Raw genomic sequence first — 13,079 nt, 5'->3', positions numbered from 1 at the left:
CTATTATTGAGACTATCACAAATTATTTTATTATAATTACTTTTGCCCCTTAAAATCTTCTTTAGGTTCTGCCAATTGATGGAGGAAGCTTCTATTAAAAACTCCAATGGGATGAGAACAATTTTAATTACGGCTTAATCAGCAGCACAGCCACCAAGCATATAAATTATCATGCACATCGTGCTAAAAATATCCAGTCTCCTTTATGCCCACAACTTTATACTGACAGCACTTATGTGATATGTTGTACCTGCCAGTCTTTAGACTTCTTTGTTTTATTGGCAAATTTCAGCATGAGCCTCGGCTAAGGCCACTAACAGCATTGGTGCCTTGTGTGTACTTATCCAAATATGTAAATATGGTCTACACAATAAAACGGCTCCAAATAAAAACAGATGAAAATTATCTGACATTCCATTGGGGTGTCCCTTATGCATATTCATAGTTTTTTAATTTTAATTTTTATATTTCAGACATAGTTCTTTCCTGTTTGGTGTTCCACATGCCTAATTCCATTACGTAACTGAAATCTTCAAAAAAAATAAATCTTGAATGTGAATGTGGAAGTATCATTCAGAACAATTGCTTTACGCAATTGAAATTTGTAAAGTTTAAGCTCTTTGTGTATATATGTATATATATATACAATTCATTTTTTTCAAAACCCCCAAAGTTCTTGATATGTATATTCACACAATATTCCTCCTTATTTAAATAGTGAGAGTCTTGTAGGTTGAGAGCCAAGGAATCTTCAGTTAGCTTTTGCTGCAGTCCATCCAAAAAAAAAAAAAGTTTGTTTCTCCTATCTGGCTATACCCTGGTTGTTGAATGTGAATGGGGGTGGGGGTGAGGATGGGGCAGGGTGTTGTTCTGTCCTCCAGTGAATGTATTGAATGTGTGTAAGGGTTGGATTCCCGGTATCGTGTTGGGAATCATAGTAATAGTGTTAGGTGTCATTAAGGGAACATCGTCAGGAGACCTCCTCATAGCTAGTGTGTAATCTGGCGGGCAGGCGGTCCGCAGAACCACCTCATGTGGATGGATTGACTCACATTCATGATCCAAATCAGTGTGCTTCATTTGGAGGGACATGATCTCTTCTTCTTGTGCGTGGGTCAGGTCATTGGTGGTGGTACGCTGCGGGCTGCACCTCCTGTGCACATCGTGTCTCCTTTTATCCTTTTTGTAGTACAGGGCCGCAAAGGCTAGGATGTTCAGAAAGAGTAAAGATGCTCCGACTGCAATGGTGACGCTCAGCTCCGTTGAGTAGTCCCTTTGATCCACTGAAAACGGACTTGGTTGTTGCTTGGGATCGTCCTGCTTTGTAGTGGGAAAGGCTGATGTGACCGGTATGGAATTCTTCCTTGTTGGTCTGAGAGTGATGTCAGTTGATGGCACTTTAGTTGTTGTCGAGGTATACTGAGAAATGTCATTGAGATTATGCAGATGAGGTACCAGCTCCAACCACAGATTGACCTTGTTGGCTCTGTAATGCTCTTTCACTCTTGGTTTTAATCCAATATGGAGATACAGTTGGTCTTTCTGAGAATATCTGGTCCATGCTACTTCTTCAAAGCGATTGGGTTTGGTGTGGATGAATTTTGTGTCTTGAGGGACTGGTTGATTTGGGTCGCTAAGAAAGAAAAAGAAGAAATTATGAAAACACAACAATTATTCTATTTTTCATTGTCAAAAATACTACCAAGTTAGTATCTAATTGAAGAGGTAACTTAGCAAGATTTTATATATTAACTTGGCTCAATTTAGAAATTCAAATGTCCTAACAGGTAGATTAATAGATGATAACAGAAGACAAAAAAGTTCCATATTCTTATTCTTTGATTATATAGAGAAGGACTACTATCAACTTGAAGACTTTAAAAGAGTTATTTCAGTAGATACGTGCATGTGTGTGTGTGTGTGTGTGTGTGTGTGTGTGTGTGTGTGTGTATGATTTGTCTGATAGGTCACCTACATAAAATAGCATGAAAGAATAGAAAGTACTTAAAATTTCTAACAGATGAAGACTTGATTCCTGGTGCTACTACATATCAAACATAAATACCTGTTTGAACCTCTCAGAAACTCATATCCCTTCTATATAAAATGAAAAACTACCTCTGAAGGTAGTTGGATGGATAAAAAGGGAATTATGAACTGAAAACTACTATGAAACAATAGGAAGTCGTGTAACTAAAAAAAACCCCAAATTACATTTATCAACTAATACAATAGGAACATAAACTTTCTTACTAAACATCCAAAAAGCAAAACCTAATAAAGCAACAGCTACTTGACACATTGCTATATAGAACAGTTTTATAAATCTATTAAGTTATTTGGGGGTAAATACATATTGCATTAAAATATTCAAAGCACCATTTTGTAAAAGAATTAGAGCGAACTTCATTGTGTAGGTACGTACCCAGTTTTAGCAAAATTTGTCCAGTATGTCATTACAACTGCACTCAGCATCACATCATTTTTGGAGAAATTGCAAGGAAATAACTCTGTAGGGCCAATCATGGGGATTCCCAATACATAGGGAACCTCATCTCCATGGGCTGCATCAGCCCAGGCTGGAACCTGATCTGTTTGGCAATGATGGTAAAAGGCATAGAAGTATGTGGGTGAACCAAAGTTTGAGTGAAGATCTGCAGTAGCTACAGCAGGTGCCACCCACTGATGGTCCGTAAACAAAGCCAATAAGGTCTTCCTTCTGGTTTCTGGGTTATGGCGGTCAGCCCAGTCAGTATACATGAATTTAATAGTTTCTCTCAAAACATCTTTGCCTTCGGGGTATCCGTATAAGTTATCAACAAAATTGGAAACAGCAAAGTCGAAGTCACTAGCTGATATACCATCATCACTATCTACGATATTTTCAACGAATTTTAACCCTTCCCCCTGGTTAACTCCTAACATGATATCATAGTTGAGAAACTCTCCTTGTTCCATTAGGATCTGAGGGTCATCTGGTATGACATCACCGTCAATCACAGGTCCAAAGGCTATGTGGTAACGGGCTGGTTGAATATCTTGATCAATGAGTTCTTTGTAAGGCTTCTTCTGCAGGCATTCCACTAATTCTACTGTGTCTGAAACATTGCAGCCAACTTTGGTGGCCAACATTCTAGCATATTTTGCTGGCTGGAAACTAACAGCCCAGCTGGAAAGTGCTGTTCCACTTTGAGCTATTGCTCGTTGAAAAAGTCCTATGGGAAAATCAACAAAGAGTTTCAGATGATCTTTGTGAACATTGTGGTAAAAAAATAATATCTGATATTTTAGACATGTATATAAAAACCCAGGTACATTTCAAGAAACAGAGACATTATTTTTGCCTAAGAAAAGGTAAACAAGGTCATTCCCAGGGTATAATGAATCAGAAAGGTGGATCTGTGTCTTGTACTTTTGAGTTGCACCTGCTTGAAGTCTAAAGTTTGCAGTCTCAAAGAGGCTGGAAGTGAAAAGAGAAGAAGTTGTGAGTGCTAGAGATAAAAATAGCTCCAAGAAATTTCCTCAGTGAGGATGTCATTACCTTCTAGATACAGCCAATGCTCTCTTGACTATCGGATGAGACATGTATTGTCTATGTGAAATGTTTTCTTCATTGACTGTGTCTGTCTTCTTCCAAAATGACTAGATATGTTTGTTTTAGCTAGAGTTTATCTGAAAAATATTGTTGAATTTTGACACAACTACAGGGGTTGGAGATTGTATTTAATACCCTGGGGATGGCCCTACAGTTACACAAAACAGAGTATCACTTTAGACATCACCTTTTCAGATCTTCCTGTCAGATATAGTGTGTTGAATATTCACTTTTCATAGGAAGACACACATTTGAAGTATGCTTACTAGGCTAAAGAAAAATCTGTCAACAAGAGGATTTAGTGGGAGATGATTTACTCTTTTCCACCGCTGAATGTACACCTTTGTATTTTATCATAAAATAAAAACATGCATGGTCCACTGCTTCCTATTTAATTGTCCTAAAGAATTTTAAATGTGCTTCCTGGGCAGCTAGATAAAAGTTACACTCAATTTAAATTTATAAATGCACCTTACTCATTAGAGTGTTTTCTAATACAATTCTTATTTTGCAAATATAAGTTGCCTATTTCCATTAAAACGCTTTCCAATATTATCAATTTCTACATGCAGTTTTATTGTTCAATTACTTAAAACATGTTCAAATATTCATATAGGTTAGTGAGCAGAAAACTCTTCACAAAGATTCTAGTGTCTGAATTTGAAGTTTCACATTTTTCTTCAAAGATAGAGATATTTTTAAATGTCTGTAGTGTGCTCCTACACAATACTGAAACATTCAAAACATCTAAAAAGTATTACTTTGAATTTGTTTTGATTATCTAACATGTTTAGTTTGGTAGAATGAGTAAGAGAGAAAATATACAAAAACTTATGACTTAAATGTGTAGGCTTGGGGGTAGAAGGGAAGGGGGTAGACAAAGAACAGGGAGGAAAACACAGTAATGAAATTAAATGCATATTCTACACAATTAAGAATAGTGAAAGAAGGGTTAGGAGGGATGAGCATGCCAAAAGCAGTGACATTAATCAAGATTCATTGTATTTATATACTATTTGGTAGAATGGTGACTCCTTTGTACAAGTACTAAAAATAAAATTAAAAATAAATTGAGCTGAGAAATATTTTAATAATTTAAAATTTTATAACAAAAATAATCCTGGTGGTTTATAGAATATCTTCCCTAATGTAGGGATTGGATGACATTAGCTCAGTAAACCAAGGCAGATTTAATGGAAATTGCACATCATCTTTAGTAGTGCCTTTATGCCAGGTAGGTGGTATTGAGGAAATCATAAGAGAGTGCTGTTGAGTGTATTCATGGCTGAATTGGCACATAGTGGCCTCATGCCTGCACAATGTTGTATGCTTTTGATAAGTGTACAGTTTTCAAAGGTAAGTTTGCACTGGAGGTAGAATTGAGAGGCAGAATCAACCTGATGATTCCTGGAGACTGAACACTCCCTGCTGTGTCAGGAGCTCATTTTGGGTATGCATTCAGGACAAAGTAAAACCCAAACCCATGTTTTTGACCAGTTACAGAACCATTTGCCTGAGATTATGATGGAAGGTGACATTTTCAGCTATTGGCAAAGTTACTTGCCACTACATCCCACCTTGTAAATGATGAGTAAGTCCGTGAATCCTGATTTGTCTCTTTTTCTAATGTTTGTTTGAAATGGACCTGAAACTGACTTTGGTGCCTAATGTCCCTGACAATTGTGTGTGTGTGTGTGTGTGTGTGTGTGTGTGGCAGTACTGGGGTTTGAACTCAGAGCATTGTGCTTGATAAGCAAGTACTCTACCAACTGAGCCAGGCCTGGAACCCAATCCTGAGAATTATTTATAGATTGCTTAATGGTAACTTCTAAGTATTGGAACTGCTCTGGTTCTAAGACTAGAAAAATCTGTTAGTAAAACACAAATGTGTAGCTTCAAAATAAGCCAATTAATTATAGATCAAAATCTCCCTGTAGTTGAAAATTCTCATCTTCATTCTTGCTGCATTTCAAATCAGAATACTGATTTGAATCAGTATTCACATTCAGCTGGACACACTTCTGTGACTGCTACAATGAAAGACTGTTAAAAGAGGCTAACTCATTTATTATACCCGTGGTTGTTGATGTAACCCTAAATGAGATGCTATGTAAACCAGCTCAATAAAGGAAATCTATAATGAAACATGATTCTCTAAATGCATATACTCATTGAGACTCTATTCTGTTGGAATTGCAACTTGGTACCTAAAAAACAATTCTATTGGGTATTTATGTAATAAATTCAGTAAGTAAGTATCTTTATAAGTTACTCCTGTCAGTGTGTTTTAATTTTTTTCATGTATGTGAAATGACAAGTAAGAAGCTGAAAATAAGGGATGCTAAATGTTGATACATATTCTCTGTCTTCCTCTTCTTCCTCTCCATCACATATAAATAAATAATGGAGAGAGTATTTGTTTTTTTGGACTTCTGCAGCAAGCCTGTTCTTGTGGATATTTCAAGTTAATAAGGCATTTAGAATGAATGATCAACCACATGGCAAAATGGAGCTGATAATAAGCAACCTGATGTGCTTTGGATGCGCACTTTTCAAAAAGAGTGTCAAAGCCAGGAGATGGGAACAAAATAAAATAAAAAATCATATTTCATGGATTACAGCAGCAGCAGTGCTCTTTGCTGCTTTGCCCAGATTTAAGGGGGAAATAAAACCACTTTTCGAGTTTCAAATAGAAAAGCAAAAAATCAAATGTATTTTTCTTCTTTAATCAAAGGCTTTACTAGTGGCCTGGATGCTTTGACAATTTTGGATCGTGCATGCAAAATCCATTCTTTTCTCAGACAGCAACTGAAATCTCATGCTACCAGACAAACTAGCTTATGACTGTTTTATGAGTGTCATGTTAAATAAATAATAAAGGGCTAACCATATCATTGTCTTGAGAATAGATTATGTACAGTTCCTGCATTTATATAGAACTTTTATTTTGATTACTGAATAAACAGACAACTGAGAATGTTTTTACCTGATTTCCTCCCACAATCACCCTTTGAAGGAAAGAAAAATGAAAATATAAAGCTAACTCTACTGAGGCATAGTCAAAAAAGGAAACCTTACCAAACTCCACAGGGGACAAAGGAAAGACTCTGACGAAAAGTTTAAACATGCATAGAAAAACTGAAGAAACATGGCTTTGAACAGGTATTGAGTTCAACCTAACAGTCAGTTTGAACAGAGAACTATATACAAAGCATCACATACTACTGATGGTGGTGGCATGCAGACACCAAAATTGTCAAAATTTGCAACCTGCATAATACCTTTGGTTGAATTGCTCCAACGGTTACCTTCAGAATAATGGGATAAAGTCAGCAGATTGACACATGAACCCCCGGCACCGGATCCAAATACAGTGATTCTCAAGGGGTCACCACCAAAGAATCCGATGTTCTCGCTAGTCCATCTTAGAGCCTGTATGAGATCAAGAATGCCATAGTTTCCTTTTGCAGCCTGATCTCCTGTGCTGAGAAAACCTGGAAAATAAAAATGAAAACACCCTTGAGGACATTTGTTGGGATTCACAAATATTATGAAGACACTGTGTGATGACTGAAAGATAATAATTTTTTTAAAATGAGACATACAAATAAGAAAATATCTGTAATAAAAAGAAGGCATTGTATTTAAATACAATTGAAGCTTGTGTTGAATATAGTGAGAATGGTCCAAGTTTTTTAGTAAAAATATTTCCCACAAGATAAAATAATTTATAATAAGATCAGCAGTGCTTGAAACCTGTAGAGTTGATTTGCCCTAAATGCTTTCCTAATAATGTTAGCAATAGATCACTAAAGAAGATTAAGGGAATGAAAGCATTCTAAAAGACCTCAAGGGGGAGACATTCCAGACGACAAACTCTTTGAGACATTTGGGAAATATTATGCAATGTATAGGAATGTGAACTTTTTTAGTGGGTGTATTCCAGTCCTGGGGTTTGAACTCAGGACCTGGGTGCTGTCCCTAAGCTTTTTTTTGCTCAAGACTAGCACTCTACTACTTGAGCCCCAGATCCATTCCCAGGCTTTTTGGTGACTAATTGGAGATAAAATCTCAGGGGTATCCGTGTCAGACCTCAGCCTCCTGAGTAGCTAGAATTACAAGCATGAATGATGGGTTCCTGATAGGAATGAGAACTTTGTATAGGATACCCTGTCAGTCCTCAAGCTTCTTGGAGTCTATCATGGTTGGCATTTAAGGTGTGTGAAATAGACTGTAAGCATGTTATAGAAAGGAGGTATTTTTCCATCTCATAGGAGAACATTTTTAGCAATTCCATAAAATTATAACAACCTTTTTGTACATGGATGTATTGATGATTTTTATTTTTTGATGATGCTTCATTATTAGAAATGAGTAATTTAAGCTGAGTGTTGATGACTCATGTTTCTAACATTTATTTTATAAGAGGCTGAGATTAAAGGATCAAGATTCAAAGCTAACCCCAGTAGAAAATCTTTGGCACACTTATCTCCAAAATAACCAGCACAATGACTTGACTGGTTTGGCTCAGTTGGTACAGTACCAGCTGTGAGCACCAAAGTTGAGCTGAAGTAAATTCTATTGTTTCTAACAGTCTCTAATAGAAATACCCATTGATTGAAGAAATAAATCAATAACCAAAATGAATTTTTGATAAAGACATTCTTTGCAATCATTGTAGAAAGAACAGATCATGGCAAACCCACTTCTGGATAATTATGGAACATGTAAGAAATAAAATTTGGTTAAAACTTTTCCTATGAGGTCCAAAATTCTTAGAAACAGAAGTCCTATACTCTCTTGTGGAATGCTCATTTGTGAATCTTTGTGTAATCCTGGAAATATTAATTATCCTTGAGTTGAATGATTTTTGCAAATACAATATATCAACAATATAATTCTGTCTTTTTTTTACATACCCACTGTCTTTCATTGGATTTTTAGCAAACTTACATAGAAACATTGTTAAATACATAGATGATAATGAAACAAAAATAAAAGCTTGGCAAGAAAGTTCATATTTGATTGATACGAACTTTGCTAAGTGCTTCAGCCTACAAAGATAGACTGATGACATGGACACTGGAAAGAACATCATCAAACAATTACTATTAATTAGCTAGAAGGGAATCTGGAAGGATAAAAACAGGTGTGTGTGTGTGTGTGTGTGTGTGTGTGTGTGTGTGTGTGTGTATGTATTGTCTAAAAGACAGTATAATATTCTAAGTATTTTTGTTGTTGTTGTTGTTGTTGGTCGGAGGGCCTGAACTCTGGGCTCTTCAGCTCAAGGCTAGTGCTCTACCATTTGTGCCACAGTGCCACTTCTGGCTTTTTCTGCTTATGTGGTGCTGAGGAATCGAGCCCAGAGTCTTATGAATGCAAGGCAAGCACTCTACCACTGAGCTACCTTCCCAGCCCCCCAAAGTAGTTTTGTATAAATAAATGAATGCCACAATATACTTAAGTAAAAATTTGATTTCTGAATAGAGCTTAAGCTACTTAGTACAAGACATGGATTTTTGTCTAATTCCTCTTGAAATAATATTGAAAAGCATCAGCTATTTTCAAATGAATCTCTGTACAAAATGGTATAGTAATACAATAAGCTTCATTCCATGTGTAGCATGAGGAGAACCATGATAAGAAAATTACCTCTAATTGAACTCATTTTTTTTCTAAATTCCACTTATGTTTTCAATATTTCCAATACTATATAGCTGGTAGGTCAATTAATTTTGAAGTGATACAAGAATATTTCTAGGGGCTGGGAATGTGGCTTAGTGGTAGAGTGCTTGTCTGGCATGCATGAAGCCCTGGGTTTGATTCCTCAGTACCACATAAATAGAAAAAGCTGGAAGGATGCTGTTGGCTCACGTGGTAGAGTGCTAGCCTAGAGCAAAAGAAACTCAAGGATGGTGCCGGTGCCTTGAGTTCACTGAGCCACCTTCCCAGCCCCATTTCTGTCATTATTAAGGCCAGGCAGTCATTAGATCATCTCTCTTGAGACCTAGTAGAATGATCTATGGTCACATGCATCCCTGATGCTATGTTCAAACAATAACCTGGCGTTGAATACGTCCCCTCAGAAGAGTGAGTTTACTCAAACAACATATACTGACACCACTCCTTAGATCTAGTTCTTCACCAAAATTTGTTTAAACTTACTTTTTAATTGACTTCACTGCTAGACTCTAAATAGTAGAGTCATTACCTATTGCTCTAGTAGGAACTTTACATTGCATTCTTCGGCTCTACTCCAGCCATGAGGGACTTGAATTTTCCTTTTCTGTCACTTGTATCAGTCTTGTGTTGGGCCTCATTACCACCTCCTAGAATGTGTGACTAACTGATATTCTAATGTATGGACATTATTTGTCGTGTGTGTGTGTGTGTGTGTGTGTGTGTGTGTGTGTGTGCACGCATGTGTCTGCTGCTATTGGACTTGAACTCAGGACGTGACACTCTCACTTTCCTTTTTGTTTTGCTCAAAGCTGGTACTCTACTACTTGAGCCACAGCTCTACTTTTGCTTTTTGATTGTTTATTGAAGATAAGAGTCTCACAGACTTGCCTGGTTTTTTTTGGTTGTTTATTGAAGATGAGTCTCATGGACTTGCCTGCCCTGACTGGCTTCAAACCACAATGCTCAGGTCACAGCCTCCTGAATATCTAGGATTATAGGTGTGAGCTGCCATTCTCCAGCTCTTTCTTATTTCTTGCTAGACAGAAGTCATACGTAAGTGTCTGGGAACTTTATATGCAATGTATTATTTTTGAGTCCACATTATGAAGTAGCAAGGAAACTTGCAGTTCATCACTGTTGTGGCCTGAATACAGATGGCCATGGTTGGCTTTTAGAGTCAACTTGATAAGCTCATCAAAGCAGAGACCATATAGAATATTCCGGAGCCAGCCATGCAGACACAAGACTGAGGAACAGTGAGCAGTTTGGGAATACGGATTTGAAAAAATAGCTCATTAAGGATTTTCCATCTTACACATAAAGGGATTTTAAAACTCTAGGATTAAAACCTCCTGGGAATCTCCTCATCTAATTCTTCCCATCTGGTCAATGGCTGGCTCAGCTTTCAACCTCACATGATGGACTTACAGGTTTGTAATTTTTCTTGTAATTCAGAAGAAATGAGTTTTTTTTTTTACTTATTTCAAATACCTAACAAACAACTTTATCTTCTATTTGAATACCAAACTCATTTTAAAAAATGTCTTCTAGGGCTGGGAAGGTAGCTCAGTGGTAGAGTGCTTGCCTTGCAAGCATGGGTCCGATTCCTCAGTACCACATAAGCAGAAAAAGCTGGAAGTGGCGCTGTGGCTCAAGTGGTAGAGTGCTAGTCTTAAGCTGAAGAGTTGAGGGACAGCACCCAGGCCCAGAGTTCAGGCCCCACAACCGACAAAAAAAAAGCCTTCTAGTAGAAAGTGGGGCACTGAACTATGAAATAAAATTTTGAGGCTATACAAGAATGAATAATTGATCTTTATTTTTTGAAGAATATTTCAAGGTTTTTAATATTACTAAAGTACAGTGTTTTACATTTCCCCAAGTTGGATATACTTAAACAAATGTTAACACACATACATACTCACACTGAAAATTGCATCAAAGACCTAATGTTAGACATAAAGCTATCAAATTCCTAGAAGTCAGACCTGTAGGAAATTGTATTTGCAATAACTTATCAAGGGTAAATAACTTATAGAATTATTATAAATTAAAAGTAATGTTTTGACATAGAGGACTGTCTCTACACATACACACATATCAATTCAATACATATATACATATACATGTATATACTTATATATGTTTATATGCATATATGTATATTTATACACATATACTATATATACACAGATAAGTACATGTGTATATGGTTATATGTATGTATATATATATAGATATACTCCCTATATATATACATATATATATATATATATATATATATATATATGTTAGAAATATTATGTCTTTAGCCAGGTACCAGTGGTTTAAGCCTAGATCTTCAGGAGCCTGAATTCCAAACAATTGCAGTTCAAAACCACCAGAATTAAAAATTCCAGGATGAGCTCTACTAGATTCCAATTCCAAAATATCAGCAAAAAAATAGGCTGAATGTGTGATTTAAATGTTAGAGCACCAGTTACGCAAGTCAAGCAAGCATCAGACCCTTGGTCCAAACCTTCACACCATTTTACATCATTGAGATAAGCACACACACACACAAACACACATATACACACTTTAAACAAATAAGTTTAATATTTTACTCATTATTATTGTATCTAAATAAAATAAATCACTCTTACATTATTTGAAAAGATACATTTCATGAAAGTTACCCCCCCCCCACAGTGGTCAATAGGATTACATTTCCTGCAAAGGTCTTCATGTTATTCTGTAGAGGATAGTTGAGAAGCCATTTCAAAATACATGTTTCCTTCCTAGTTTTGATGAAAGAAATAACAGTAACAACTTTAAGGGACACTATTAAAGGGACTACAAGTAGTCCTTAAGGTAGTTCTCTAGAATTCAAACAAACATTTAATTGGGTTGTATTATAGACTCAACACTGTGTGCTGAGGATTCTGTCATGACGATAAAGCATACAAGAATAGGTATTCATTTGCTGATAAGTCATTATTTCAGAATAGTTAATGAAATTGCCAACAAATGTTAATAACTCAGCTATAAAAGAGTAAGGGAGAGAGAATGGCACTAAGCTACTGTAAAATAGGTAGAACTGTCATCTGTACAGAACCAGGCTCTGAATGGAAAACAGGGAGTTTGTTCTACTCACCAACCCTCCAAAACACTCAAATAAGTAGAGATGCATAGGTAAAGGTCTGTGGGATGAATTAAAATCACAGGACAATTTAGGTAATTTCATATGCAAGTAGACCAAAAAAGATTGCTAAGTGTATAAAACTGTGTTACGGCATTTTCATAATGCATATAATGTACACTACCATATTTATTCATTTTCATCCTCACTTATTCTCTGTCTCCTTCTTGTTTCTTTCTTATTCTTTTTGAGCTGGTCCTGAGGCTTGAACTCAGGGCCTGGGTACTGTCCCTGAGCCTCCCGGTACTCATGACTAGTGCTCTACAACTTGAGCCATAGCGCTACTTCTGGCTTTTTCTGAGTAGCTCAATGGAGATAAGAGTCTCATGGACTTTTCTGCCCAAGCTACCTTTGAACTATGATCCTCAGATCATAGTTAGGATTATAGGCATGAACCACTGGTGCCTCCGTTCTTGTTTCTTAATAGTTCTCTATGTACTTTCATGTATTAAAAAAATTCCAAGAGTCAAAATCCATACCTATCTTCTTCTTCCTCCTCCTCCTCTTCTTCTTCCTCCTCCTCCTCCTCTCTTCTTCCTCTTCCTCTTCCTCTTCTTCTTCCTCTTCTTCTTCTTCTTCTTCTTCTTCTTCTTCTTCTTCTTCTTCTTCTTCTTCTTCTTCTTC

The 13,079-nt window shown here is 36.5% G+C and overlaps 1 protein-coding gene across 7 annotated transcripts in view; it reads right to left on the bottom strand.

The window, feature by feature from the left end:
* Positions 1 to 459: 459 nt before the first annotated feature.
* Positions 460 to 13,079, bottom strand: part of Nlgn1 (neuroligin 1) — an 845,315-nt gene continuing 832,695 nt past the window's right edge. For 3 of the 7 annotated variants that reach the window (XM_013016181.1, XM_013016182.1, XM_013016177.1), the window contains 3 exons: positions 6,904 to 7,089; positions 2,426 to 3,215; positions 811 to 1,633 (listed from right to left, as the gene is read on the bottom strand). In XM_013016181.1, coding sequence (XP_012871635.1) covers positions 811 to 1,633; positions 2,426 to 3,215; positions 6,904 to 7,089 — 1,799 coding nt within the window. Of the gene's footprint in view, positions 1,634 to 2,425; positions 3,216 to 6,876; positions 7,090 to 13,079 lie in introns of all 7 variants that reach the window. The other 4 variants (XM_013016176.1, XM_013016178.1, XM_013016179.1 and 1 more) reach the window with 3 other exon arrangements.

The sequence above is a fragment of the Dipodomys ordii genome, unplaced genomic scaffold, assembly GCF_000151885.1.
Source record: "Dipodomys ordii isolate 6190 unplaced genomic scaffold, Dord_2.0 Scaffold30, whole genome shotgun sequence".
Taxonomy (NCBI): Eukaryota; Metazoa; Chordata; class Mammalia; order Rodentia; family Heteromyidae; genus Dipodomys; species Dipodomys ordii.
This window is presented reverse-complemented; position numbering and strand designations above follow the sequence as displayed.